The sequence below is a fragment of the Varroa destructor genome, unplaced genomic scaffold (genome assembly GCF_002443255.2).
Source record: "Varroa destructor unplaced genomic scaffold, Vdes_3.0 BEIS01000005.1, whole genome shotgun sequence".
NCBI classification, from domain to species: Eukaryota; Metazoa; Arthropoda; class Arachnida; order Mesostigmata; family Varroidae; genus Varroa; species Varroa destructor.
In genome coordinates, this window is record NW_019211458.1 from 12,407,267 (window position 1) to 12,434,622 (window position 27,356).

Here is a 27,356-nt window from a genome sequence, read left to right on the forward strand (position 1 = left end):
GACGTCCGCAGCATTCGAAATCCGTTCAAACACACGAAATTTCAACGTTGACAGGCGGTCAATAATAGATGATTTACTTATTGAGTGGAGATTGGAAAAAGCGGTTATAATTACTGTTAATTTTCGTCTGTTATGTTATTCGCCGGCAGACGTGTATTCATTTGATTTTTTTTATGATGCTTCTTTATTTTTTTAGTTTAGCGTGATGGGATAGCTATGTCCACTTTTCCAAATGGTGGGTTTCTAACAAAAAATAGTTACATGTTATAAATAAATAAATTAAATGTAGTTTGTATGTAAAATAGCATTGTCCGAAATGGTTAATAACACTTGTTTTCCTGGGTTCAAAGCTAAGGTACGCAACGGGGGGAGCTGTTTCACTTGGATGAAAAATCATTTTAGTAAAGGAGTAAATATTATGATACAGAGCTAAGTATTTAAGATTTAATCAAACGAGTTGTTTTGAGAATCGTCGTGCCAACTCTGTGTGGCTACGCGGAGCTCATAACTAGGACAATCCAAATGCTTGAGACGGCGTTGTTTGTCATAAGGAACCATTTCTGTAACTTAAAGCAATGCAAACATTTGTCCTTCGTAGATAATGGCCGATCGATAAAGTATCATTGTAAATAATCTACATTTCATTATATCAAAGTGCAATGGGAATAGCGCAAACTCGAATTTGGATGACGTAGTAGATACCTGCAGCCTTGGCCATATGCCAAGGACATATATACATACACCATATAATGAGGAATAAACACTAGAAGTCAACCATATGGTTTTTGTTTACGTGCCGCGACTCAATTAAATCAACATGTTTCATTTGTTTTTTTTTGTTCACAGTTGTCAGTTTGGCTTAAGTGCATGGCTGCTCTACATCTGTACTCTACTCGCCGATAAAAGCAGTGCCTATCTTGCTCCCCGTGGCAGAAACGTTTCTCAAGCTATTTCCGACGCAACGCCATGAGATTATGACATAAATAATTCCAAAGGAGCGTTTAAGACACGGCGGTACTGTAGTAAATTAGCAAGCTTCCGGGTCTCAGAGACAGAGCGTGCGAGAACAGCCCAATGTTTAGGCTCGATTTCAACCAGGCTGGCTCATGTCACGCTACAGGTTTTCCGAAACAGGCACTCACTTTTATCGGCCTGTTATAGCTGGGCACGAGTTCACCTAATCGCAGGCAAACTAGCAGCTCTGTATTGAGAAATATTGTCAATAGTCTAAATAAATGAGTAGGACTTCCTAAAGCAGTCGGTGATACCTATGAGAATATATATATATATGCGACTTTCCGAATCTGACCCATCGGCCATTTATTTTAGGCGTTAATCTTATCTCGGACCAACCCCACAGAACGATGGATAGAATGTCATTCTAATAGGGTTTTACGGATATAATTGCCCAATGGACGAAGCAGCACATTTTGGTGCTGTCATTTCGGTTGACGTGCTGAGATGAATATTATCTTCACAGCAATACACCATGCGATTCTCTGATGAATATCGTCCAATAATTCCCTTTTGTCTTTTGAGCCCAACCCGCGTGCGGCCTTATAGTTATAATTATGCAACTAGTTCTAGCTATTGCCATTCCCAGTGCGTGTAAGACCAAGCAGCAGTAGCAGTATCCATGCGGGAGAGAAGCTTACCAGAGGACGCCTTTCCATCTCTTTGTCCCATCATATCATTCGCTACTTTTTAAGGTCACGACACAGTTGTCCAGCTTCAACTAAGGAACTATTACGAATAGATGTAATCGTTTCTTTTTGTGTGGGCGACATACCAGAACCGTTTTTATTTTTTCCTCTCGATTATTGAAACGACGCTACTAGACGCTAGAAAAACGTCTGAGGGATAAATGATGATGGTGAAGGCGCTTCCTTGATGTGTTTTGTATTCGTGCTAAAATGACGAAAGTTAAAAACGATACTAGTACACGGTAATTAAAAGTTTTCCTTTCTTTTAATGTAATCAGTTTGGTTCATAGGATTTGTAGTTTAATGATGGCATAACAGACACGAAGCGTTTAGGTATTATCTTTTGCTTTTGGTCTACGTATAACATTAACGTAAAAAAAAAAAAAAAAGAATACAAGGGAAAAACTGTACTTTGCCTTCTCCTCAATTCTGTAATATCAAATTATCTTCTGAAACATGGTTATCAGAATAACTTGTTTCATCGAACGTTTATCTAGAAAGAAACAGTCATTTACTTAATTCATTAGCTCGCTTAATACAGTAGAAATCGAATTTTCTCTTTAAGGCTATGCTTAAAACCCTCGTGAATGGTTAATTCTTGCTCCACACACATATATATTTACGAAAAGGTGGGTTTATATAGGCCACACTTTTTTCTCGCGAGAAAACGATGACTTCAAACTTGAATATTATCAAATCACCATTTTATTTCCATGTAGACTGGTTAAAAATGTATGACCAGTTGAGTTACTATTTTTTTTATTACTTTTTCTCAAATTGTTAGTTGTATAGGACAGCTAAATATTGTTTTGTATTTCATCGATTTTCTGCTGAACGATATGAACATATACAAATTTTTCTAATTCGAATTTTAATTTTCTTAATTTTTTAAATATAATTTAATAGATTACGCCGTCACATTGAGTTGTATTGCATGATCGCCCTGGAAGCTAAATGGGCCAGGGAAAGGTGGCGCTATGTGTAACACTGCTTCTCAAGCACTCGTGAAATCGGATGTCGTCGATACTGATTTTATAGATAAATTGAATGAACTTCAAGCCTGATTTCAGAGTAGAACTCTGTTTAAGGCGAATTTACCATAAAACATCGTAGTTTGTATTCGTAGCAAAACTGTATGACAACTATTATTACTAAACAAATGATAAACCTTAACCTGCCCAATTCGGCAATAAATAATTGCAAAAGATTGTCTTTTATAGCAAGAATTACACCTCTGTTTCTAAAGGAGAGCGTTTTCCTTGTAGCTTGACTGAAGTACTGATCTCTTCGTACGAAATCATCAGTAGCTCACCTAGGCTAACCTCTGTCCATGTGTAATAGACCACCACCTAGTAGAGCTATGTAGGTTAAGGACATAGGTGTCCTAAATTGATATTTTCTCGGAAATAAGTTGTAGTAAGCATATTTTGGCTATATAATAGTAAAGTCTTTAACAAATGAACCGATACAATTTTTCCTTTCTTGTAGGACAGATTGTTTCTGTGTTGGTACGTATAGCCCCATTTCCTCTTATATATATATACGCTCGAATTGAGGTTTTTTCTTAGACCATATCCATTATAAATGATTCAACGAAATGCCTTCTATGGGCTAGAAGTGTCGTCACTGAAGATAAAACTTGTTTAATATAACTATTCGCTGCAATTACAGTTAACAATGCGAAACTTAAATAATTTAGTAATCGTTCTCAAAATATATTTAATCAGCAAGTGGCTTTTCAGCACGAATCTTGCCTCAAGCAATGTTGGCACGTATAAACTTATTAAAGTTCCATCCAAATACACTTCATACAAACAAATTCTAGCGGAATTAGATTTTGGGCTGCGTTCCAAAAATCTTCAAAGCGGCCAAAAAGTCCAAAGGCGCGAAAAGTGTTAACCTTATCCGGCCATTGTTTTCTACTTCGAAAGTCCAGGTGTATCAAAAATGGCCGTCTGGGCCATTTTAATGAACTTTTGAGCCCTTGCAAAGGATCGTTCGGTTTGTTTCACGAAAATTTTCCTTATGCCTTTCAGAAGTCGCACGAAGACTGACAATGGTGCAAGCTTTCGATTTTGGGCAAAAAAAGCTTTTGGTTTTGGTAGCGGTTCGTCCAGTATGAAGATATTGAATGAAAGCCCCCAGTAACCGAAACGACGTAATGTCTTCCATCATGATGAGTTTGTTATTTGAAGTTGCTTTAGAAAGAACATGCCTTCTTCTAGTACTATAAATGCCCATTACGGCGGTCGTCGCAATTTCGATACCATATATATATATGTAAATATTGACCGTTTTAGAGTTAAAATTAAAGCAATTATCTTTTTATATTCTAAAACAATATTACTAAGCTAAATATGCTTTATTTCTGATTGATGGCTAACATCATAATCCCATCACTGTGGAAATAAATATTTTTAAATTGATATTCTCTCAGTTGCTACCGAGCACTTAAAGATATAGGTGATCTGGCATTATGATGGCAGATTACAATGCCCGTTCTATTCGCTACTTTCGGTGGATTGTCTTTTTTTTTTTTTAATAAAGTCATCCAACTAACAAAATCGTCAGCACTTTTTCGATAACTTAATGTAATTGAAGTTACCTAATTTTGGTCTCTTTATTTTGAGCATTTTCACAATCATGAGAAGAAAGTACAGCAACTAAGCATTCTCCTACAACGAATTCTCTATTAGTTCTCATAGGTCTGAAATAATGGAGAAGTTCTATAATAATCTCCATTAGCAGCAGTCGTTATTGACTTTAATTCTAATGTTGCATTTAAGCTGCTTAGTGACATGCCCTCTATTACGACTGTGTCCGACTAGAAGTTGTACTAATTGAAATGAATGAAAGTTTCAAGCGAAAACATATAAAAACAAGGCGATGTACGTACGAGATGGTTTCAGACAGTAAAAAAAAAGATGATCGAAATGAAGCATCTATTGGTCTGCAATCTACTTCTACGCAAGAGGGAAGGGCATTGATGATGAACATCATTAAAAACGAATTGTCGCTTCGATCGACCGTAGAGAAGGTCGATGTATCACCGTAGGGCTAATTATTCAGTCAACATGGTCTATCTGCATAAATAGAAACAGCTTTATAAGTGACAGGGTACATGAGTTGACGAGAAATATTGCGATCGTTTTATCGAAACAGAATCACCCCTCTCTAAAACTACCTGTGTGAAATAACGTAGAATATTTAGTATTGGAAATTGTTTGAGCAATTAAGTGAGGATGAGGAAGTTTGTAGTGTTGGCCACTGCTGCAGTGATGATTTTGTTGGGTCCGGCGCAAGCAGTCCGCCGAAAGTTGATCAAACAAGCACATTACGGTGACCAACATCCATTACAATTCCTCTTCCAACATCATCAAATAGTGGGGTAAGTTCATTGTTATGTTAGACCTTATGATATTTTACTGCATAACTGCGGTCTCACACATCCGACAGCTGGTATTATATTTTCTTTCCCCAGCACCACTTTCGATGGTAGATTTTTATTTCTATGAAAATCGCTTCATAATTGTGCAGTACTTTCAACCTTTTCCTCAGGAGATCTAAAGAGTAACCTGGGGCAATTTAGTAACTTGTCCTGTAGGTCTTCAATTTTTCGTATATATACATATATATATAATCAAGGTAAATATGCAAGGTACGTGCTTATCATTTTTGTCTATAGATAGACGTATTTTACCAGAATTCTCATGTTTTCTGATCATAAAGAACCGTTTTTGTTAAATCAAGTCTAATGTTCTCCATCTTTTTCCTTTACCAGCTTTTTAGTAAAATTACCTGCTAGATTTATTGTAATGGCGTACATTACGCATACATTACGGGTACGTAATATATGTAATGTATATCCTAATGAATATACTATCTTGCTGCCATAGGCCTAATATGTGCGCGGTCGAGTACGTACCAGAACTGAGTTGGACCTTCCATACAGATTCAGAACAGTGGCTTCGTCGGAATGTTTGCGGCTTCAAGACGTACGTATTTTACTGTGTCGTGCCATACTACTTACCTTTGAACGAAGTATCGCCCCTCATATACATACATATATATATATATATATACATAGACTGCTCTGAAATCACGTTACAAATTAATTAAGCAAATTGATGAGGAGCTGTACTGAAGTGTTACATGTGTACGGACATCTAGTTACTACAGAAACTATTGCATTTTGTCGCAAGGATAAAAGAAGTTATGACGTAAATTGCTAAAAGTGGAGTTTAATGGGTTTATTCGGGCCCAGCTTCAGTAGAGTTTGAAGAATAAAAATTTTTCTAGTGTCCGATGACCAGCAAGCCGTAGAATACAGCGCATCCTGTATTCAGGAGATTTTAAGAGTGAGAATGATGTAATTTGCATTATGTAGGAGAAAAACGGAATTAAGGTCCATATTGCATAACCCCGTACCAATCATGAAAATAACACAAACCGTTTGACAATAATTATTCTGTAGCAAACTAGCATGCCTCTACGTTTAGTCAAAATAGTAATTTACACAGACGCTAAACAACCATGGAATTACGTTGCGAATTATCAACTAGACATGTCTAGGTACGAACGCACAAGTAATCAACTAATGGATGGCTTTTTGTGCACGAATTTCAGACAAGTTCACTTTGAATGTTGTGAGGGGTACACGACCGTCTACAGATTGACGGGCTGCAGCGGTGTTCTCGCTTTGAGGGACATCTTGAAAACGGCTCGCTCAATGGGAGCAGGCCTTTTCGTTGAGTACGTACCAAAGCTAACAAAGTAATAGGAACCTTCAACTGAAACGTTAGAAAGACTAATGCGTGTATTGAGGGATGCCGTATATAGCAAGACAAAATCTTTGCATATGCTTCATACGCGAACACAATGCTATTAGCCTAAATACACATAAATATTATTATAGTATTATATATCATAATAGCTACCAGCTCGAGCGAGCGAGCAAGCTTCAGTGAGAAATAGAAATTAAAGGCAATACTTTTTGTTCACTACGATCAGAACTAATGTAATTGCACTAACTGTGTTTACGATCTTGCTTTTCTATGTAATTTTTTTTTATTATTTCATTTCCTTAGCTATTTTCTTCGGGCACCAACGGCTCGCGAGACACTCATGAAAGCGGCCGCTGACGGAGCTGTAACTCTGTTTGTTCCTTCGGACGAAGCCATTCGTACAATGAGTACTGAAACGCGTCTTGTTTTCGAAAGTAATCTTCACCGAAATCTGCTGTACCACGCTCTACCTGGCAGAGTACACATAAAGGACCTTCCAGAAGGAGATACCACTCTGAGGTATTTATTGGCACAAAAATTATGATTGACATGAACTAGCACTTACGATAGCCAGTATACTTCAATTTTTACTAATTCAATAAAAACATAGGTTTTGCGTTAAAACAATGTATATTCCCTAAAGTGAATATGCAGGTGAATCTTTGCGCAGAGAAAAAAAAAATTTTACGAAAACTAAAATCATACATATTTGGAAATGGCACATATTGGCTGAGACTTTCCCTTGCTAAGCTCTATTGAATTAATCAATAAATGTAAGGTTTTGCGGCTTCTTCATCCAGATCATTAGATGGATACCAAACACCGCTGCGGATCTTGCGGTCTTCGAATCAGGTGAGACGTAACACTGAGATCATCAGCAACAGTAAAAGCTAAGAGTTCAATTTCACTCGAACTTCAGAATTAGTTCAGTGGGTTATCTAAACGAGATAATGCCATAATATATGCAAAAAGATCGTGCAACTTATGAAACGTATATTTTTATGGTCTAAAATGATCGATGAGATAATAATATTCTATAAAGGTAACTACAGTATAGTCTAGCATTTTTTTCTCCATTTTTCGCTTCATCTGGACTTAGCAGACTATTTGGAGCACCATTTTCATATATATGACCTGTATGAGCAAACCTAGCCGATTTTAATTTGGCTAAAGTTGCAGAGTGTGGAACAGTTCCTCTAAACTATCTCAATATCTTCCCATGCAGACATAGAACGAAAAGGGTGGGAAAATGATTATCCGTATCACTTTTCATATCCATGACCAATAGCATGTGTTGTATTTACTTAGGTGGACACGGTCAATTGTCACTTAATCACACGCAAAGATCATCGAGCCACGAACGGCGTGGTGCACGTTATCGGCGCCGTACTTAATCCGTTAGCCTCAAGTGACGCCACGTTGCTAAGTGTTCTCAGCGCCGACCATCGGTTCAGCGAGCTATACCAATTATTGTCGAAAGTGCCTGAATTGGTCGATCTCCTCCGCGATCCGCGTGCCACTCTAATGCTGATGGCTCCTACAAATGAGGCTTTCCAAGCTATGGACCCTTCTAAGCTCATCAGAATTCAGCATGATTATACCCTTGCCAAGCGTACGTTTTTTAACACAGTTCAGTTTCTATTATGATTACTAATAGTAGCCGTAACTGATGATTCCATCGTGGTATATCAGGTTCAGAGCTGCGATGTGTCTAGGTCTTAGGCCACATCATTGTAAGGAATTCCAAAAAAGACTGCTGATCCGCAGACAAGGATATTGCGCACAATGCTGAAAAACCTAAGCTTTGTTCAGCTTTACCTATACACACATAAGCGCCCTTTTAAGGTAGGTACTTAAAAATTTTGAACTTCCAAAGGGTTCGCTGATCTTGTCATTCTTGGGTCTTGTCATCGCTTTGATCTAATAGAATTTCTCCAACTTCATCTGGTGCTCCACCCAATGTGTGCACCTGCCATAATCGAAAAACACCGAGTGCGCACTGTCGGCGGAACCAGGATCACAATTAGTTGCGACCGACAAGGTGTGTCGGTAAACGATCATCAGACACGCTTTCTTCAGGATTATCGTTTTGCCAACAACGGTTTCATTTCCGTCGTAAGCAAGGTCATCGTTCCAGATCCGGGTAAATATGAGTGATATCTCTGATCGTAGTATACTAAATGTAGGTGCAACGAATTTTGTATTTGTATTTTTTTGCATCGAATATGTTACGAGTCTCTCATATTTTTTTATTTTAAAAACAATGTCCGAGATCAGCGCTATGTCACTGTGAATTGGACAAGTAGGTTTTTTGAGGGACGAATATAATTTAGGTATTCTGCCATAAAAAAAGAGGTGTGTAAAAGGCGAACCTGTTAGAGCTAACGTAGTTTGAGAAATTAAATTAAAAGGTACAATTGTACTTCGTACCTTATGGTCACAACATTTTTAGACGTTCCGAGACACCACCGCCTCAGAAATACAGTATGTCTATTGACCATGTATGCATACACTTCATTTGGTCACGACTCTTGTCCTAACTGATTAAAAGCAGAAAACACTAGACGAAAAAAACTCAGCTATCGATTCACTTTAAAATTCGACCTTTATGCTTTTTATCTGCCCATATAACGATACAAAAAAAAATAAAACAACGCAAGCAAGTGCGCAGAATACAGATTATTCGATTTCGGGCAAAGGGCGAAGGTCGTGGTGAAAGATCAAGTCGCTAGAAGCTACATAGCAAAGAGAGAGGTGTGTCTTATAAAACGAAAGATGCCATTAATATGGTAACTGTGCTTGAAGGATAGATACGGAGTGTTCCTGAATGGTTAAGGCTGTGTGCCGTACGACTTCAGTAGGAGTGCTTAAGCTAATTCCAGAAATGATAGTTTCAAGGCACCGCAGGCTAGTAAATGGGCGAAGATAAAGGACTTTTTAAATCCTATATATACAATTCCCTGTGGAATTATTTGTGATAATACTATAGAATTATTTCTCATACTGCTGTCCCTCTTATAGTTTGCACTTCCGAACGCAATGGTACTTCATTTTACTTTATTAGCCATGGTTGCATTTCTAGACTCTATCCTTTGAAATAATCTCCTCCTCATTTCCTGCAGAAGTTATCGAGAATTACATATCGATAAGTTCCTAATGCAAAAACCTACATTGTCTAAGGTTTTGCGGCGATGATCTTTATGGATATTGGCATTTTTTGAAGCACTCCACCGCAAAGGGTCCTTAGCTCGACAAAGCCTACGCTACTAATTCAAAACGAATTCTACAAACAAAACAGCGTATTTTGGTAAAAAAAAATACTTTATACTTTCTTAAATGCAGTAAGACATTGCTTCAACAATAAGATACCAGTTGTGTAATTGTTTAAGAAGCAAACGTGTAAAATGTCTTAAAATATAATAACTCACGTACGATTTATCGATGAAATAGAAAATTTATGAAAAATGTGAGCATCAATGCGTTTCATATGGACATTTTCCTACCTGTGATATATTGGTGCCTATCAAAATAGACGTTACGAGCACTAACGCATGATGGACGCTTTTAAATATAGTTCGAACCGTGTGGGATTTGATGGTTCGTCGCGATCTTTCTCTATTCACTGACGCTGTTCGCCGCCACGGTCTTGAACACTACTTCAGCGATTCTACTATAACTGTATTTGCGCCCAACAACGATGCTATCCGGAGGTATGTGACTATCGTCGATTTGGACGGTCAACAAAAAAGCTTTTTCTAAAATTCATACTTTTAGAAGCTACACACAAAATTATTATTATTATTATTATCGCTAACGTTGGAAAATATTTGCTATCTAGACTAACATAAACATTTCCACTAGGATTAGAGTTCAGTTTACCTTGAGCGTTGTTACTATTATACCATTATTTACTGGACCCAGCTTATTAGAAGAGCCTAAGAATTTTTCGTTACCATGGCTGTTTTTACGGGATTTTTGAAGCTGGCCTTGTAATTTTTGTAAAAACAGACTTACTTTTCAGATAAACTGAAAGTAAGAAAATGTCATCTTGCAGTGCCTCCACTCACAGGCCAAGAACCTGTAGTCCTACTATTTGGTCCTACTACGTTGCTGTATGTTTGCTATCTGCACCACACGTTCCTTCCCTTCGTTATTAAGTTTACAGAAAAAAATTTGAGCTTCTTGATTGATCTCTATTTATCCCGTTACTAAGCGAGTAGCAGCGAGAGTGCTGCGGGAGGGCGCAGCCGCGATAAATAGGCACGGGAGTAGGATAACAGAACATGGGGGTACAGACTCTTTGATTCCGTCGACGGACACTTTGTGATGAAATATGATCAAAATAGATTTAAGAATTCCCCTTTATGTCTGCATCATGTGCGTCTCAGACAAAAAATATGGCTTTAGATTAAACATGTGGTCCCCATAGCAGCGATTACAATTTCAACTTCGGATACATGAAGTAATTCAGCTTTGGAATATAACATATATCGTCTTCGTTTCCAGCTGAAAGCTGTCTTTTGAGGCAACGCTTGATGGCAGTACCAGGCGTAGACCTTAAAGCATTTGTAAAATTGAGCACGCAAGCAACACATGCTGGACACGAGTATCGCCTGTTAGACTAGCTACTGATGTTCAGTTTAATAAATAGTATACAAATTACAGCAAGTGTTCCATTTTTCCAAAAAATGTGGAGCTTATCAACAAACTAAGACATTTCAAATATACAATCACCTCTCATTGGAAGAAACCAGGAAAGCTTACCAAAATTTCAGCAATTTCAAATCCAAGTGTGGTATAGTACATGTTTTGGATAAATATTTTGCTTAAAATCTATTTATGCGTTAGTTTTTTTTGCTGTTGATAGATGGTTTTGGTCAAGGAGTCTCGAGTGCTTTGCCAATCAGTCAGAATTATTAATTATATCACCTCGTACATTAATTTAAGCTAAAATAAAATATAAACATTGTGGAAACGAACTGGGTTGCGAGAACCGTTCTTGTGATTCAGATATACATACAGTTATTTTTTGTTCACCAATAGCTGGGCTCGGCAGCATGGGGCATATTATGACGATCAACTGTACCAATTGGCGCTACGTGAATTCATTTATAATCATTTCGTCTATGGTCAGAAGATCACTACGGCCCAGTTTATTGACGGAAAAGCTCTTTACTCATTCAAGCGGTCCTCCACTATCAGAATGAAGGTCGCAAGAAAGGTATGGTTATTATTTGGAGGTTACTTATCCTTAATTTAAAGATTTGACTAAAACCATGCCATAATATAACCAACATTGTCAAAATAAGCTTGACTTTTCATATAAAGTACCTAAGAAAAGCACGGCAAGAAGTATAAAGCGGAAAATTCGAGGGTTTTTTGTTTCGCTTATAAGAAGTATATAATACTACGAGCAATTATCGACAAACTAAGCAAAACATCTGCTAAGTAAAGTTATATTTCTTTAAATTATAGTGGTACGGCGTAGATCTCGCTAAACTCGTTGAATCAGACATAAGGGGCTCGAACGGAGTGCTCCATATTATTGATCGAGTACTCACGCCTCGACGCATACATTTTAGAGATTGGATCACTCGCGACGAGGCAGATAATACAATTAATCGGTAAGTTGATGGAATTACATCGTTTAACGATGCTGTTCTTAAGCTTTAACTTAAGCTGGCTGTTATGCAAATCTGATGACCCCCCCCCCTTCCCCCGCGTTTATTCCTCTAAAATAATATTCCTAACAATAAGCTACTACCGTCAGTATCAGAAACATGTTACTAGAATTTCGTTATGTGTGGATACATTTTAGAAAAAAATCATTGTAATGGGTTTATTTTAAAGACAACTAATTTAGGTTGAAAGGGTGCTTCGTATGACTGTACTAACGTCCCGAATGCCAGTACCAGATAGCGCCGGTTTGTGAGAAGGTCTCAACAGGTACTGGAGAGTCTAAGATAAATCTACATATGGTTCATGGCGCATTTAAGGAGTCTGTTGTATTTATTGTCAATGAAAGTAACAAAAAATGTGTGAGAAATTAGGCAGTTCGTCAAGCTGATCCGCCGTTCGCGTGGAGTCATGGAAGAGCTCGAGAACCTTGGATCGAGCAATACTACAGCCAGCAGCGTCACCATCTTTGCCCCAGAGGACGAAGCATTTGAAAGTTGGAATGTAAACGAAGTTCTCAACACGGCACAAAAAATCGAGCATGTTAGTAAAAAATATACACTTTTTTAAGTAAATAGTATCTCTATAGACGGATTAATAACATTTCTTATGCAGTTATCGCCGGCGGTGTTGTTGTCACCCACCGGACGATGAGCCTTCTATCTGAATTCGGTCTCATACACTTGTTATTATTTCAATAACCCTTTTTTTACCTATATCAACTCTCCCCAATTACGAAGTACGCTCAGTTATTATGCTATGTCACACAGTTCACGTCATCGTCACCTGCTTGCTTGCTTGCTTGATTAAACATATCGTTCTGATACGTTTAGTCAACCAAGTAGATACGATACAACACTTGTCTTTAACTCAAGTCCGTACCTCCTCTTTTTTTTGTTATTTCGGTTCTAATCATTTCGCTCAGTTTGTTCGAGGACACATTGTTCATGACGAGATACCCCTCCAGACGATGTCGCCTAACATGACCTATTTCTACTCAACTGAGAACCGCGACCCGCTCCAGGTGCGAAACGAAGACGGCGGCCAAACGACGTCTGTAAATGGAGCGAGTGTTGTACACGCCGACACGCTCTTCATCGATGGAGTTCTGCACGGTATAGATAGATTTCTCATTGACGCCTCCGCAATGCAAGTCGCTGGCCGTAAAGTCCACAGCGCCAATAACGTTCGTAAACGCAATCGAACCTAGACGAATGCCATGGCTCAGAACACCGAACAGGAATACAAGAAGCTGCCATAGCCCATTTTAAAGCCTGTCATTATAATTAGCATCCGACGGAGGAAGGAAGTCTGTCAAGCACGCGTCAGAACGGCGTTTACTGCGTGGGAAAATACATTTGAATTGCTCGAAAGATATTACAGTTTTTTGCTTATTATATTTACGGGTTTGTTACCAGTTAGGTGTTACCTCTGCCGTAGTATTTTTTTAATAAAGCGGAGATTTGTTTAGAGACGACGCTTTCTTATCTACTCTCGAAAAACGCATATCTCCATTAGCTAGTTTGGCTGCATTGTTTAAGATATAGCAGACGCATTTTTATTTGTAAAGTGTTAAAATTAAAGGACAAATTCACATTCGATTCATTATACAAAAGCGTGATTTAAAAAATGGGTCTATGTCAATTCTCATATGCTGTTAGACGTATGTCTTTGCAAAGGACGCATTCATTGTACTGTTATTACATGATAAATTGTCGTCTAGTCTCTAGACTTAGCTCAAGTAAGCATGTTACAATTTTTGTAAACAAAAAGAATACTGACTGGAACGTACGTTGTTATTTGTGTCATTTCCTTCATGTAACGTAAAGAAAAAAAAACAGCTAGTCAATATAGCCGTCATTTTGATTTGTTGAGATGACGAATTTCGATGTTTATTGGGCTTCATTGGCTGGTTTGTGGCATATGTGGCATATAGCTGCACCATGCCGTCAGGGACAAAAAGGCCAAAACTTTAGGTGGGTAGTGGCGCTGAAAGAGAACAAACATATATATACTGTGTATCATTTATTGTAGCGTTACGATTGCTGCCATTACGCCTTGTGATTATTGTCGGAGCTGTGTACATGCATGTACACCCCCGTGCTTTAGAGACGTTGCACTTACCTTTCTAGAACGACAAATAACTTTGTATCTGAGATAATATATATGCAAAGTGTGATATTTGACGAATGATCTAACAGTGAATCAAATATACTTCTAGGAATTCTGTGTACCAACGTTATCGTTTGTTACTTCCCGGCTACAAAACACGTCATTCATGAGGCGGAACGTACAATTTCACTTCTAAACTGTTGCCAAGGCCTTTTGTGAAAGATCGAGTCGTTCCGTTAGTCGACCAGATCAGATTCCTGAAACTTCTGTCACATAAAACAGGATTTTACGTTATGTCGTAATCGACAAATAGCCGTCTAGATCGTGATTCAATTAGTACGCTACTTGGGCTTCCTCTTCGTCAAATTTAAAAACACCTTTATTAAGCGAAAAGCATACCTTACAATTTGTGCGGTAGAACTTCACCTGTCATGTACTATATTTGATATGGCGATATATTATATTTATCGATTAATTGCAGGCCTTTAGTTTTCGTATCATTTTAGCAGTTTTCAAAATCGCGGTACAAGGACACGAGAAAAACTCTCGCTGTGCGGTTACTTATTCAGAGTCCTAGGGCGGAAAGAAAATATACTGCACTTTTTTTTTAAAGCGCGATAAAATCATAAAAAAGTGAATCAGAAGTCTGTGAATAGACGATCAACCGTTCTTGCCACGAAGCTGAAATTCCGACACACGTTCTCAATAATTAGATTCGTTATTAAAAAGGTTTTACACTCTGAATTGCCAGCAACCGTTCTATAGGGTAATCGTCGCCTATGTGTATGAATAGTTAATATAAGCTCTCTGGGTTCTTTGGCGGATGTCCATAATGCGCACGTTACCGGAAAATAGAAAAAATCGCGATTTTACATAGCCCCATTTACATTGCTAATTCGACTCCAGGCTTTTCGTCCGATAATATTACGCTTCACAGAAATAAGTTTCATAGGAATAATTTCTCTAAAAATGAAGAAGTTGTTACTGCTTCAGTATCATCTTTATCTACATCGTTTTTCATCTGCGAGGCCGCTTTTACTTTCTTCACACTGTTCGTTCATCGAAGCATCGGTGCTTGCGATCTTCAGCCGAGATCAATTGACACCGCATGGCCTAGAGCGACAGCATTAGATGGACGTCATTTCCCAATAGTCTTTGTTTCCGTTGACAAAAATTGAGCAGCGTGAGGTCTCCAGAAAAAAGCATGTTTGCTGTAGGGGCTAACATGGCTCGCCAATGTACACTGCTGCCGGTATAGTCACATTGAATTGCAATTGATAGGACGATCGAGAAGCTTCGTGCAAAAACAGAACTAACTCGTAGCGGAGTACACTGTATTCTTTCCGCTTGGCTCATCACCAGCAGTCTATTCTAGGTTACTCTTTGTGCTTACCCCTGGCGCTGCAATTTTCTGCAAGCTTTCGCAGCGCTTCTGTGACTGTCCAACGCCTGGGGAGGAAAAGGGTTTGCTAGACCTCTTTTACAATTCTTCAATCTACGAACTCCCCTTAGAACTTGCCTTTGGTCTACGGACCTGTCAATCGAATATCCTTTCTTTGTGAACTGTCGATATAGCAACAGCCAGAGCGTACTCCGGATTTTTCTGCGCAATATCGGTGCCACAGCAGAGATATTTTCAATGAAAAGAGCACAGACTTGCTATAAGCTGAGTCGTGAGAAAAGCGGTGTGGAGAATGGGAATAACTCTCTATGAATCGTATACGTATATGTGCCAGCGCGACTTTTCGCAATGCTACTTACATACGCCTTCCATCCGTGTGCCCTTGGCTAAGCATCTTCAAGACATTGGATATCGGAGCGCGTTCCGTTTATCGGATCCTCTAAAACGAGACAAACGCGCACAGTTTCTTTGCTCAGCTCGACATGAGTCGGGCTGCTGAGAGAGAGAAAACGAAAGACAAACAGACCGGATGACAGAAGGTCTACTTAGAATGAAATAAAGGCTAGTGCATACATGAGTCATCAGATGCGCTCCGCATGCATAAACGACAATTGTAGGCCGTTTTGACTTACAAGGGCCTAACAATGAATATCAGATGTACTAGAAAGCCCTTGCAAAGGTTTCAATACTAGGCGCTTGTAGCTTAATGAGCGCCGTGGAACTCAGCTGGTCAGGAGGATTTCCTGCGGAAAAATGTCACTTTGCCCAAAGACCATAATGAATTAGTTATAAAATGAGAATCTCGTCAACGACATATACAATACAACCTGTGTAAATGAGAAAAGTTATTTAATAAAGTAGAAGAACGCTGGTTCTTTAAACTTGCTTCAATTCGGTAAATCTATGGACAAAATTAAATTGCACAATAACTTTAGCTCAATGACTAAAACAATGATTAGGGCCTTAATTCCAATGGTAGTTTGCTTAAAGAATAAATGTATCCCATATACTCTCGAGACATCCTTTTTCAGCAACCTGTTTATGCTCACTGGGGTTACGAAGCTACGTTCGTTTGTAAAAAATTCATACAACAGTGTATACCTTTTAAAATCTCCCAGCGTAATAGACAAGGTGAAATGCAAATTGCTACAGACGTTGGGCTCATCAGCAAATACGTTGTATAGCTGTTTTGGCTGGCTGGGCATCTGGGGTCAGCTGTGTCCTTCGATTATAAATATGCCGGTCCATGGATGCGGCGGTGTTTCCTACCTTAGGATGTAATCCGAAGGAATTTTAAGGAAAGGGGATTTGTTAGCTTTCACGTCTGCAACTGCTTCTGCTGCAGGTTCTATTGGGTAACTCTAGCGATTTCTGCCGCCGATCCAACTACTGCGTCTACGATGAGCGGTATTGCACGACCGCTTGTTTGGGGCATATTCCATCCTATGTTGAGTACACGCTACAGTGGGCTTGTCCCGTGAACGGTACGGTGCTGAAGAGCAGCACTTCTGGTGTACGCGATAGTAGTGAGGAGAAGTAAAGGTAATTGCTTTTCTCTGGGCCTCTCTATCTAACCATCTGTTCCGGATCTATCTTTTCTTGTACCGTTAACGGTGCTCTTCGACCACTTGTATCTGTTCTACTCGGCCATCAACGTTCGGCGGCACATTGTTCTGTCCCGTCTGAGCACTATGACTGAACGTTTTGCCTGGAGCCTGGAAGGAGCCTCCAAAAACCGCCGCGAAACATCAGTCCGAACTAAAGTAAATAAATTGCCACGGATGGCAGCACCTGGCAGTAAACTAAATTTGTTCATGAATAGACGTTTTGGAATTTGAAAGAAGACGATAAAAAGTATTTTTGTCGTTATCTATTTGAGTTTGCCATCGCGAACAAATTGCTTAATGGTTATCGGTTACCATTTGAGATGAATTTGGAACGTGTATGAGGAGGGCTTATCTGGCGACATTTTCTCTAGATGCTACACTATCGTACGCAGTACGCAGCACCGCTATATTTATTGACGCGTCTCGACGTTATCGCACTGTGAGTGACAAGATCAGCAGCGGTTTTGCAGAGCTGCAAAAATATTAGTAACACTTAACATTTGTACCGACGCTCTAAGTGTCAATCATTGGTAAAAATGTATTATATATCAGTGTGCAAGGTAGCAGTTGAGTCGATTCTGGGACAAGTACGTTATTCATGCGAAACAGTAATTAGGACAAACAGAAACACGAAGGTATCGGGGCAAGAATGATGCTATCGCTGGTAGGGATGTGACTCTTAGGTAACCTATATGTGACAAATACTAAAATATGAACATGTTGATCAAACAAATGCATTTTATGGAAATAGTAACCAGTCACAAAACGATAGAAGTGCGTTTAGTCATACAAGTGGTTCTTGTGATTGTGCTCATGGTAGGTTGTCGTATGTCGGCTGAAATATCGACGCCAATCGGAAAGAAAGACACGACACTCTAAATTGTAACTGTTCGTCGCTAGGAACTAAATGTTCCAGAAGGAGACAATTTGCGTATTCATTTTGCGGACGTTCGCATATCTACCGACCCTGTTACCTCCCACTCGAAGCCAACGAACCTTAGGGTAGGAAGGGAAAAGGAGTAAGAAACGGAAAAGGAAATCAGCAACGAGATACGCGTGCATACGGTGGAGAAGTTTCAGAATTGATTCTGGGTAAAGAGTAGCCGAGGTATGATGCGGACGAGTGCTCGCGTTTGCACAAAAGAAAATAGCTTTGACGCAGTTTAATTGAATAGTAATGGTACGTCGTGATAGTCGCAATTAGGACGTGGGAAATCGTTAACCAATAAACTTCGTACGATCAAAAACAGATTCAGATCAGTTCCATCAGATAGCTGGGTAATATATAGTATGGTGCTGTATCTACAAGAACGCGTTGCACCATTGTCCTATCCGGCCAAAGTGATTCTGAACGTGCTAAAATGCAACAAGTAAAATGAAAACACAGCAGGAAGAAAGCCAAGAGGACGACAGTTTCCCTATCAGATGTAAGGGCAGCAAACAAGCTAGTTGCGTCGCGCGCCAGTAACAGCGGCTATGGCTACCCGATATTTTTAATTATGAGTAAAACACCAAGTAAATCAAAATGTCGCTTTGTAGGCCGTTATAATGAGACTTCATAGCGAGTGACGCTAATGTCGAGATTTCTTCTAGTCTGATGAAGAAAGAATAGAAAAATAAACAAAAAACGTAATTATAACCTGTTCGGTAACGGTTGATTCTACTGAACTGCTTGTTCTTACGTTGTAGATCTGAGTATCTGTTACCATTGGGAATAAAAGCTATACTCGTTGATGTTGTTTGGTACATTGTTGTGCCCTAAACATTGTCTTGTCGGTAATATAATGTTTAAGAAGCAAGGCGCCTATAGAGAAGCTCACTTTCTATGTACGGCTATCAAATTCTAAAGCTTCAAAAAACGAACGCTGTCAATATGCCCCGCTAAACGCATTCACGATTAACTCAGAAAGCTTTTTCTGTCTCTAGCTCTTAGCAAAACTTTGTGTCGTAACAATGGAACGAGGTAGAGGCGTGAGTCAGCATTACAATATGAAGGAAAAAAAAACTTGTACCAATAATCAATACAATGTGCTTACAAAACTGATATTTGCCTTCAGCTTGTTTGTGCGTTGCCATAACTCGGAGCTCGAATAATGCAAACACACATAGCGTGTTGTATCACTGCTCTTCACGCATACGATGTACCTATTAGAGGCCTAGAGACGACTCAATAGAGCCTTTTTTTGGCAACGACTAAATTTGCTGCCGCGCACTCAAGTACGGTGGTACAAAAGTGCGTACAAAAAGCTACGGTTGAGCGGTATCCTCGGGTGACGCGAAACTACATATGCGTGCTTGTCAGCTCCCCTCCCCTCTGCTATCTGCATAGTCAACTTGGGGCGGCATTGCTGCTCTACTTCTGCTTAGAGATAGAAGACAATGCTCCCTGAGTAGGCGCGCGCAGAAGAATGCAACGGAGAATGGTAGCGGTACGCATCAAAGCATCAACCGCAGTACGAAAATCTACGTGCAGTATCAAGCCGTTTAATTGAATGGTGTGTATGCTACGTGCTGAGCCTTATTGACAAATGCCAGCAATCTATTCACTTGTGAAGCCACCCCTTCCTCTCGTTTCTGCATTCCGCCACGAGTCCATACGCCCACCCTAATTGATGTGCCCATGGAAACAACAAGATTGCTTTCACTTCGATCAGACCGACTTACAAATTCTGCGTACACGCTTCGAGTTGAAGATATTTATTGAAGCTAGCGATGGAAGGATTTCCAGTAATATGGTGATCCATCTTGCAATTGACTGGCGGAATAATTGAAGCGAGCTTAAACCATGAGACGTTTGATGGCATGTTTGTTCTAGTTTAATTATATATTTCGCCTATAGTTCTTTGTGGGACAATTTACGGCTCACAGTCATTTTTTCAAGCAATACTAGAAGCGAAGGATATTTGAAATAGCTTACGATAAATTAGAGCAAGTGGCTATCTTAGAACATTTTCTTTGGGTTTAATTATGTCCCATAACCTGTACGTGCTTGAAAAACAATAAGGTAAAGATATGCTCTTGTTAGTTTTCAAGGAGGTTTTCCATCTACAAGGGTGTACACTGTTGGACACTGTTTTAGTCGTAAATTATCCCGTTATACTCATTACTATCGTCATAGTTCTCAGCGGCTATCGCGCACATCTGTAAGAACTTCTTCCACTCGGCTAACAAAGTTCATCCGACTTACGAACTTGCATAAGCTTGAAGTGCCTTGGATAGCACTTTTGTATACGGGAAGCGCAGCTGACATTCGCACCTGGCGTGCGTCTTTCCCTTCCTGCACCCAGACCGTTTTCCATTATAAACTCTCAGTTATTATTAAACAAAAAGGACTCAGTGACAATTAACAAAGTAACAAGACGAAGACACTAAAAAATCAGTAAGTTGACACGAAATAGTTTCCCATAAAACATGTGTGTATGTTTCGAAAAACTGTTATTATTTAAGGGTACTTCTCTAAGGCCGTATTGAGATGATGCTATGCTAACTATTTTCAGACAATGTAGACCTATCAAAATCAAATGCACCTCCTACACTTTGGGCCTGTTTTGCCCTGTGTTCAACTCAGAGGTAATTTCTTAATTTTGTTATGTAAGGATTTGGTCGGCTGTAGCGCTGGGTGCGGTCCAGACACCATCTAAATTGCCCTGTTGAATTTTCCCTAGTGGAAAAGCTAGTATAGAAAGACAAATCATTATTAGATAGAAATGCTAGCCTTACTTTGTAAATATCTATTCTAACGTCATATAAATTTTCTAAATAACTAAGATTTCTAACAAAGTCATAATTGGACAATTCTGTCAACAAAGCTTCCGCTAACCTACGAATTCAGCGAAAAAATCTAGGCATTTCTACGATTCGTTTTCCCCAGGGGAGGAGCGGTGCAGACGATATCTTCCAGTAGCCGTGAACTAATAGTTACCACCCCAAGAAAAATCTATCTGTCAACAATCGAACCAGCGGACATCTACACACCCTATTTGTTTTCGACTCAAAAACCATAAATATCAATTTAGTGTACGTGCAACCCAGGTCGCTGACGCGTTGGAGGTCCCCTTACATTTGACGGTTAAAAAAGGAGCAGCCTTGCAAAAATTTCAAGCACGAAACAAGCCCCATTCGAAATCACTACTTAAGTTCATTTGGGAGGTATTGATTACTGCCTAATCCAATAATGACGAGCACACATGATGAGTGTATAGTCATCATGAATTATTGCTATAACTTTCTTGATTCTTTCATATTTTAATATATAGGGCATATTTTTAGAAATATTTGTTATTTTTTACGGATTGATATTACCCTTTAACGAATTTACGCTAAGGACGAGATCTTATTTTAGATCTTAATCACGGAAGAAATGCGAATTGTGTTACGTATGAGTGGCATAAATATCGTCTCTTGAATCTCGCCTTGGGTGTAGTTACCAGCTGGAAGACGACATATGCTACACAACCTGTATGATTAAAGTAGGTTATATTCATATCGTGTGGAAGGCTTTGAGATAGCAATTATATAATCTGCTGCTCCACGCGCCAGGCAAAGAATATTTCCCTTATAAACACAGTCATGGCTGAAGCTTCGCCGATGAAGAAGTGTCCGCCGAACCAGGATCAAAAAAGGCAAAGACCATGGAAAAACACAGTTTTACATGCAGGACCAAAGAAATCGCCCATTACAGATGTTGTAATGTAGTCATTCGACTAAACGTCCTGACCACTTCTGCAGGACCATAGTGGATCAGCTTCGTTCACCATAATACAAACTAGTTATAATGCCTTAAGGCGCATTACGGCGTATCGTGATTAATATAGGCTGATACCGTCGTAAAGGGCCTAGCATGAAGGCGTTCTCTTAGCAAAGACTACACTGTATCATGGCTCCATGGGCTACTTGGTGAAACATAAAGATAATATAAATGTCGTTTTGACCGGTGTTAGGCTGCGCGCGTTCACACACAGCAGACATCTGTTCAACTCTAGGCTACCCCATTAAAGGCATCTATATAAAGCCATCGTATACTGTTGTTTCTCCTATTGTTCAGTTGTTATTGGAGCCCATTGAATTTAATCTGTCAAACGGAGTTATAGAAAACCTTTTTACCAGTAGAACGTCTCCTAAATGTTGCAAGTCAAGATACAAACGGAACTCCGATTACATTATTGATGCATATACAAATTTACAACAGTCATTGCATTGCAGGATTGTTATTGTTGTCATCACTGGGGTAATGAAAAACGCAGTTCATGTTTGTTTGCGGGGTCCTACGTATTTTATATGGAACGAGCGTGTTTACCTTGAAAAATCGTTGGTGGATGTTAACCCTATTATGTAAAGCATTATAATAATTTATATTATTATATTATATATATCTCGATAAAAGTTAAGTGAAAAGCCCCTGGCCATTTACCGTTCTGTCGTTCTGCTTAGAGGTTGTAAACCCCCAATGACATTCAACGAAAACACAGCGCATGCTTCAGTAGAGCCCGATAGCCATCGCGCCAGTGACATACTGGCTTCATGTGCTTTGTTTTGGCTCGGCAGTGTTATGGCCTCAAACGTAAATATAATTCTAAGGATATATTGATTAACGTATATGAAAGACGTACAATCGTTCCTTAGTTACCCCGATCGGTATTAGCTCCTAAATCAAAAACCTCTGGTATTTCTCCATTATCTAATTTTACACAATACTACGTAACTGCATATGTATCACAAATGTTTTGCTTTCACTATTTTTTTTATTCGTTAAACACTGTTAATAATCAAGTATACTGTGAATCAAACTCTGTATTAAGATGTTTCTCTTACCTTTGCATAGAAACGCGCTCAACGTACAGTTCTATCTGACAGTGACAGGCAACTTACCTAATTGCCAGTTTTTTCAACTTTTCATTTTTTACTCTCAGCACAAGTTACATGGTCCGTTCTATGTTTTCCCCCGTTATCGCCACCCTATACGGATACGCAGACGCACCCGCGCACCCATGTATATATATGCATAAGCACACCTCATAGATCACTGCCGTACATCGAACACCATCGCTTACTTAAACAGTTTGAAAAAGATAATTTCGTAGCTACTACCGACTCATTGGCAGTCCCTTTTCCCCGTCTTTTTTTCCGCTCACCCCCGCCTGAAGTCTATTTTGGCGGTCAGTCACTGGTCAGTGCGGCTGAATGATGTGTGGCGGTAAACACGACGGCAAACGTTATTAGACGCTCCACTTTGTGATCTGCCAGGAACCGGCCGGCACGTTGCGGTATGCCCGATATGTGGCGGACGGTTAGAACGGAGGTGAAAGCGATCTAAACTGTGACATCCTGCTGCAGCATAGAGTCGAGACTTTGTTCGTCTGTTGCACGTTACACTTAAAAGGGACAGCTAGAAAAGTTGTATGTTGGAAGCCGCTAAAGGCCTTCGACGCAATCCTCTCGTTTATTAAAGAAATTATCTTCTTAGATCATTGTTGGTTTCAACGTGCCAGTTACGTATACAGCCACCCGACTACTGAGCCGCACTGCCGTTTGATAAGGTTTAAGGAATTTTCATTAATTTAACTTTAGAGAGTTTAAGAAACATGGCTACATAGACTAAAATTCTCCCTCAAGAGTGATTTTGGGAAGCAAAACGTACCTTCATGAAAAGTGCGCCATTTGCTTTTGTGCTCAAAAAACTATAACTTTTTTCGTAGAGGCAGCAGCGAGAATAACGCCATCAGTGATTTCACAACTTTGTATAGTTGTACATTATTTTTTGGTGCTTTAATTTCAATTTAACATCTTAGTAGTTATATAGTAACGGTGTTCTCGGTTCAAACTGAGCCACAATCAGATCGTTATAGTAACTGAATACAAAACAGATAAGGTAGACGAAGTGAGTCAATAAGCGGAGCTTTTATTCGAGATTTTTTTCAAAAATCCGAATTTATATATGTATCTGGGTTTAGGCAGTATTGCTTAATTAAAGTGACATCATAATAAAGCAAATGTTTATGATTCCAGAAGCTACCGTTGTGCAAATATTTGTCTTTCATCGTATGCCAAGCTTAAAAGAAAAAAAATATATATATGTATTTTAAGTGCTGAATATTTCCATTTCAATCGTGCGTGATTTGTTAATGATTCGCTTTTTTTTCGCCTGCTTTTTTGTCCTATAGTCAGACAAGGAGTTTAACATTGCTGCTCTCCTGTTTGCATAAAGGCGTGCCATATTTTTCGTCTTTTTAGATTTGATACGTGTGCTATATCCGTTCGTAATGGTTGAGGTTAATTTATTGCAGCCACGACACATCGTTCAAGTTGTTTTTCTTCTTAATTTTTTCAATCACATGGCCGGTGATCGAGCGTTTAAGAAGAGCCTATGGCGCCTACGTAAACAATAAAATTAATAAGCCCCTTTCCATGTGGCGCAGTCACCTGCTCCTGACAGGGTGAAAGCTGGTTGTCTTTATTTATGACAAACAGATCGTGGCTTTCTGCTTTATAGCTGGCTTGATAAATTCTGTAGGGAAAAAGCTGAATCATAGCCGCAACCACCGCGATACAGATGTCTTGAAACATCAGCTTTTCTCTTAATTACCAGCGTTTTCAATCTTCCTGTGCTATCTAAAGCACAGCTTTGATGTGGCCTAATGCTATTCCCTTGGTAATGATGGTAAATGACAACGCACTCTTTTCCATTGTCGGGTGCATTGTATGTGCAGCGTTGTTTATGCTCAGAATCGTTCTAGGTTTCAGTTGTGTCCTCAAGAAGGTCGAAGGAAGCAAATAAGCTAAGACTCGTTGGCCTATCACTTGTAGCAATTGACAAAGATTGAGCAAGCGTATCGCAGAAACTGATCAAGAAACAACGTGGCCTTGTTGTGGCCTTTTTGAGACGAGAAACGTCAATGTTTTAAAATTAATTTCATCCGTTTTCACCAACTACGCCAAATCTCGTATATTCTAATTGATTTTGCGGATCTGATCTATGGACACATATTAAGCATATTATACTTGGCTATATACTAATGGCTTATTTAATGACAATAACCTAAACCTGAAAAGGCCGTACATCACTTTTACGGGCCGAAGGATGTCAGACGTATGCTTGCAGTAAGCGTATCAACTAACACATTTGCAACTGTCAGCGGGTCTTCGAAAATAAGCTAACACAGAGTAAGGCACAGTCCGATGACATAAGAGACTCTAACCTATTGGACGTGTAAATACTTTGCCCCTTAAACAAAGTTCACGGGGACATAGAAGTGACAATTGCGCAGTTTTTACTGGTCGGCAGCTTCGCTATTCGGTAGCGAACCGAAAATCAGGCCACAAATGCTAATAACCCTTCTTTTAGGATAGCGGGAGCCTTCCATTTAATATCCATCATGTATGCGCGCCAGACTGTTTTCTGGCACCCGACGTACTCGGCTGCGCGTCTGTCGATCGCCATGGACGGATCTAATTTGAATTGCCGCTGGTTATATTCTTTGCCTAGATCTCGCAATGACTGTGGCATGACACAGGAACACTGTAAAAATAGAAGACGATCCGAATAAGATTGTGAGCTCCTAAAGTACAATAAGTTCCTGCCTGTCGGCAACACGCCGGGCAACTTTTGGCATAATTAACGATCAGAAATAGTAAATTTTGAGCTCTGCCATCGTAGATTTGCATTGTACAGTTTTGAAACTGTGCATAACGCATGTACGGCACTCATTGGGGTTATACTTGCTAAGACTCTGGCAATAATCGAATTTACCTGTTTCAAGAAACTCTCAAAATAACCCGAGCGCGAATTGCGGCAGAGAAAAGCAGTCAAAAAAAAAAAAAAAGTTCAGCGATGTTTTACTTATTCGTATTATGACAGGCAGCATGACGCTTGCGTCCTTGGTCGGGTGTGTTTTCATTTGTTACCGATTTAAGCTTTTTGTTTTTAATTTAAAATAAGAAAATCCATGAATATTAGACAGGTATTAACGAAACGATGGTCAATTGAAAAGTTCATTTGATTTCTAACCGCTTACTATTTTGCATTTGGTACTAACACATATAAATATTATATATAATGTATTCCTGTGTATCATTTCGGAACCATGCACATAGCATTTCGGATTTTAAGACGGACCGGGTGAAGCACTCAAGCGGGAAAATTTGTACGTTTGGACTGTCTTTGTTAATCGAATCGATACGGTTGCATAAGGCACAAAGGTTCACAGGTAAAGCTGTAAGGTTATGGGGTATTATAGGCGTCTACGAGTAATGCCGATCGTCTCGAAAAAATGTATTGTGTGGTAGATTGGCAAGCCAAAAGCATCCAGAGAAGTGTGGCGGCGGTGGCGGCGAAGGGAAGGGGCAAATCATGGAGAAACACTTAAGAAACGGTGGATGGACGCATTCTAGTGGAGGGATTACTGGGGTTTCGTTGAAGATAACAACGGGACGCGCCACAAGTGGCAACATAATGCTGAACGTTTAGATACGAACTGTCGCGAGCAGCTCTTTGCCCAACCACTCGCCGCAAACACGGCTGCCGACTGAAATTGCCTTCTATTCTGAATGAATCGTTGGCAAAACAAAAAACACAGCGATCTATCTATTTTCTGGATGTCACAATGATACTAATAATAAAATGATACATAAACATAAAGTACATATATGAACAGATTACAAAATTGGTTCTAATAATCTCCCGGTGGTAGTTGCCGCACTGTTAGATCGTACTAAGGGACTTCAACATTTTAACGTGGGACTCATAAAAACTGCCCAGTCAATATGGTACACGCAGACACGGTAAAAATGTCCTGAAGGACGCTAACCTAGCAAGGAATTGCAAACAAGTTACTATACCTTAGTAGGGTTACAACAAAGACATCAATTAACACTTCTCTGTTCACACGGGCAGAAAAAGCATGTAGACAAAGCTCGGAGCTACCAATAGGAAGAGAACTTGATAGGTTATCATTGATATAAGACCTTGATTAGATCAAGCTAACCAAAGATTTTTCTAGGCTGGAATTGCATCAATTAATCTACCCTCATGATAGGTTGAAGCTAATTGTGGCTGCAAACTTTCGAAGAAAAAATA

At 39.4% G+C, this 27,356-nt stretch overlaps 1 protein-coding gene across 1 annotated transcript; it reads left to right on the top strand.

Annotated features, from left to right (window-relative positions):
- Positions 1 to 4,773: 4,773 nt before the first annotated feature.
- Positions 4,774 to 14,400, top strand: LOC111251902 (transforming growth factor-beta-induced protein ig-h3-like). The gene is made up of 12 exons (XM_022809011.2): positions 4,774 to 5,091; positions 5,600 to 5,698; positions 6,330 to 6,455; positions 6,791 to 7,006; positions 7,288 to 7,339; positions 7,796 to 8,099; positions 8,415 to 8,630; positions 10,062 to 10,197; positions 11,531 to 11,708; positions 11,963 to 12,111; positions 12,538 to 12,706; positions 13,089 to 14,400. The coding sequence occupies exons 1-12, from the start codon at positions 4,946 to 4,948 to the stop codon at positions 13,371 to 13,373; spliced, it is 2,076 nt and encodes a 691-aa protein (XP_022664746.1). The 5' UTR covers positions 4,774 to 4,945; the 3' UTR covers positions 13,374 to 14,400.
- Positions 14,401 to 27,356: the final 12,956 nt, after the last annotated feature.

What these genes read in the sequence shown, in the direction of transcription:
- LOC111251902 (XM_022809011.2), top strand. Translation starts at nt 4,946, where the DNA reads ATGAGGAAGTTTGTAGTGTTGGCCACTGCTGCAGTGATGATTTTGTTG. An exon ending in CAACATCATCAAATAGTGGG is followed by an intron (nt 5,092 to 5,599) that starts GTAAGTTCATTG and finishes TTGCTGCCATAG; the next exon opens with GCCTAATATGTGCGCGGTCG. An exon ending in GAATGAAGGTCGCAAGAAAG is followed by an intron (nt 11,709 to 11,962) that starts GTATGGTTATTA and finishes TTTAAATTATAG; the next exon opens with TGGTACGGCGTAGATCTCGC.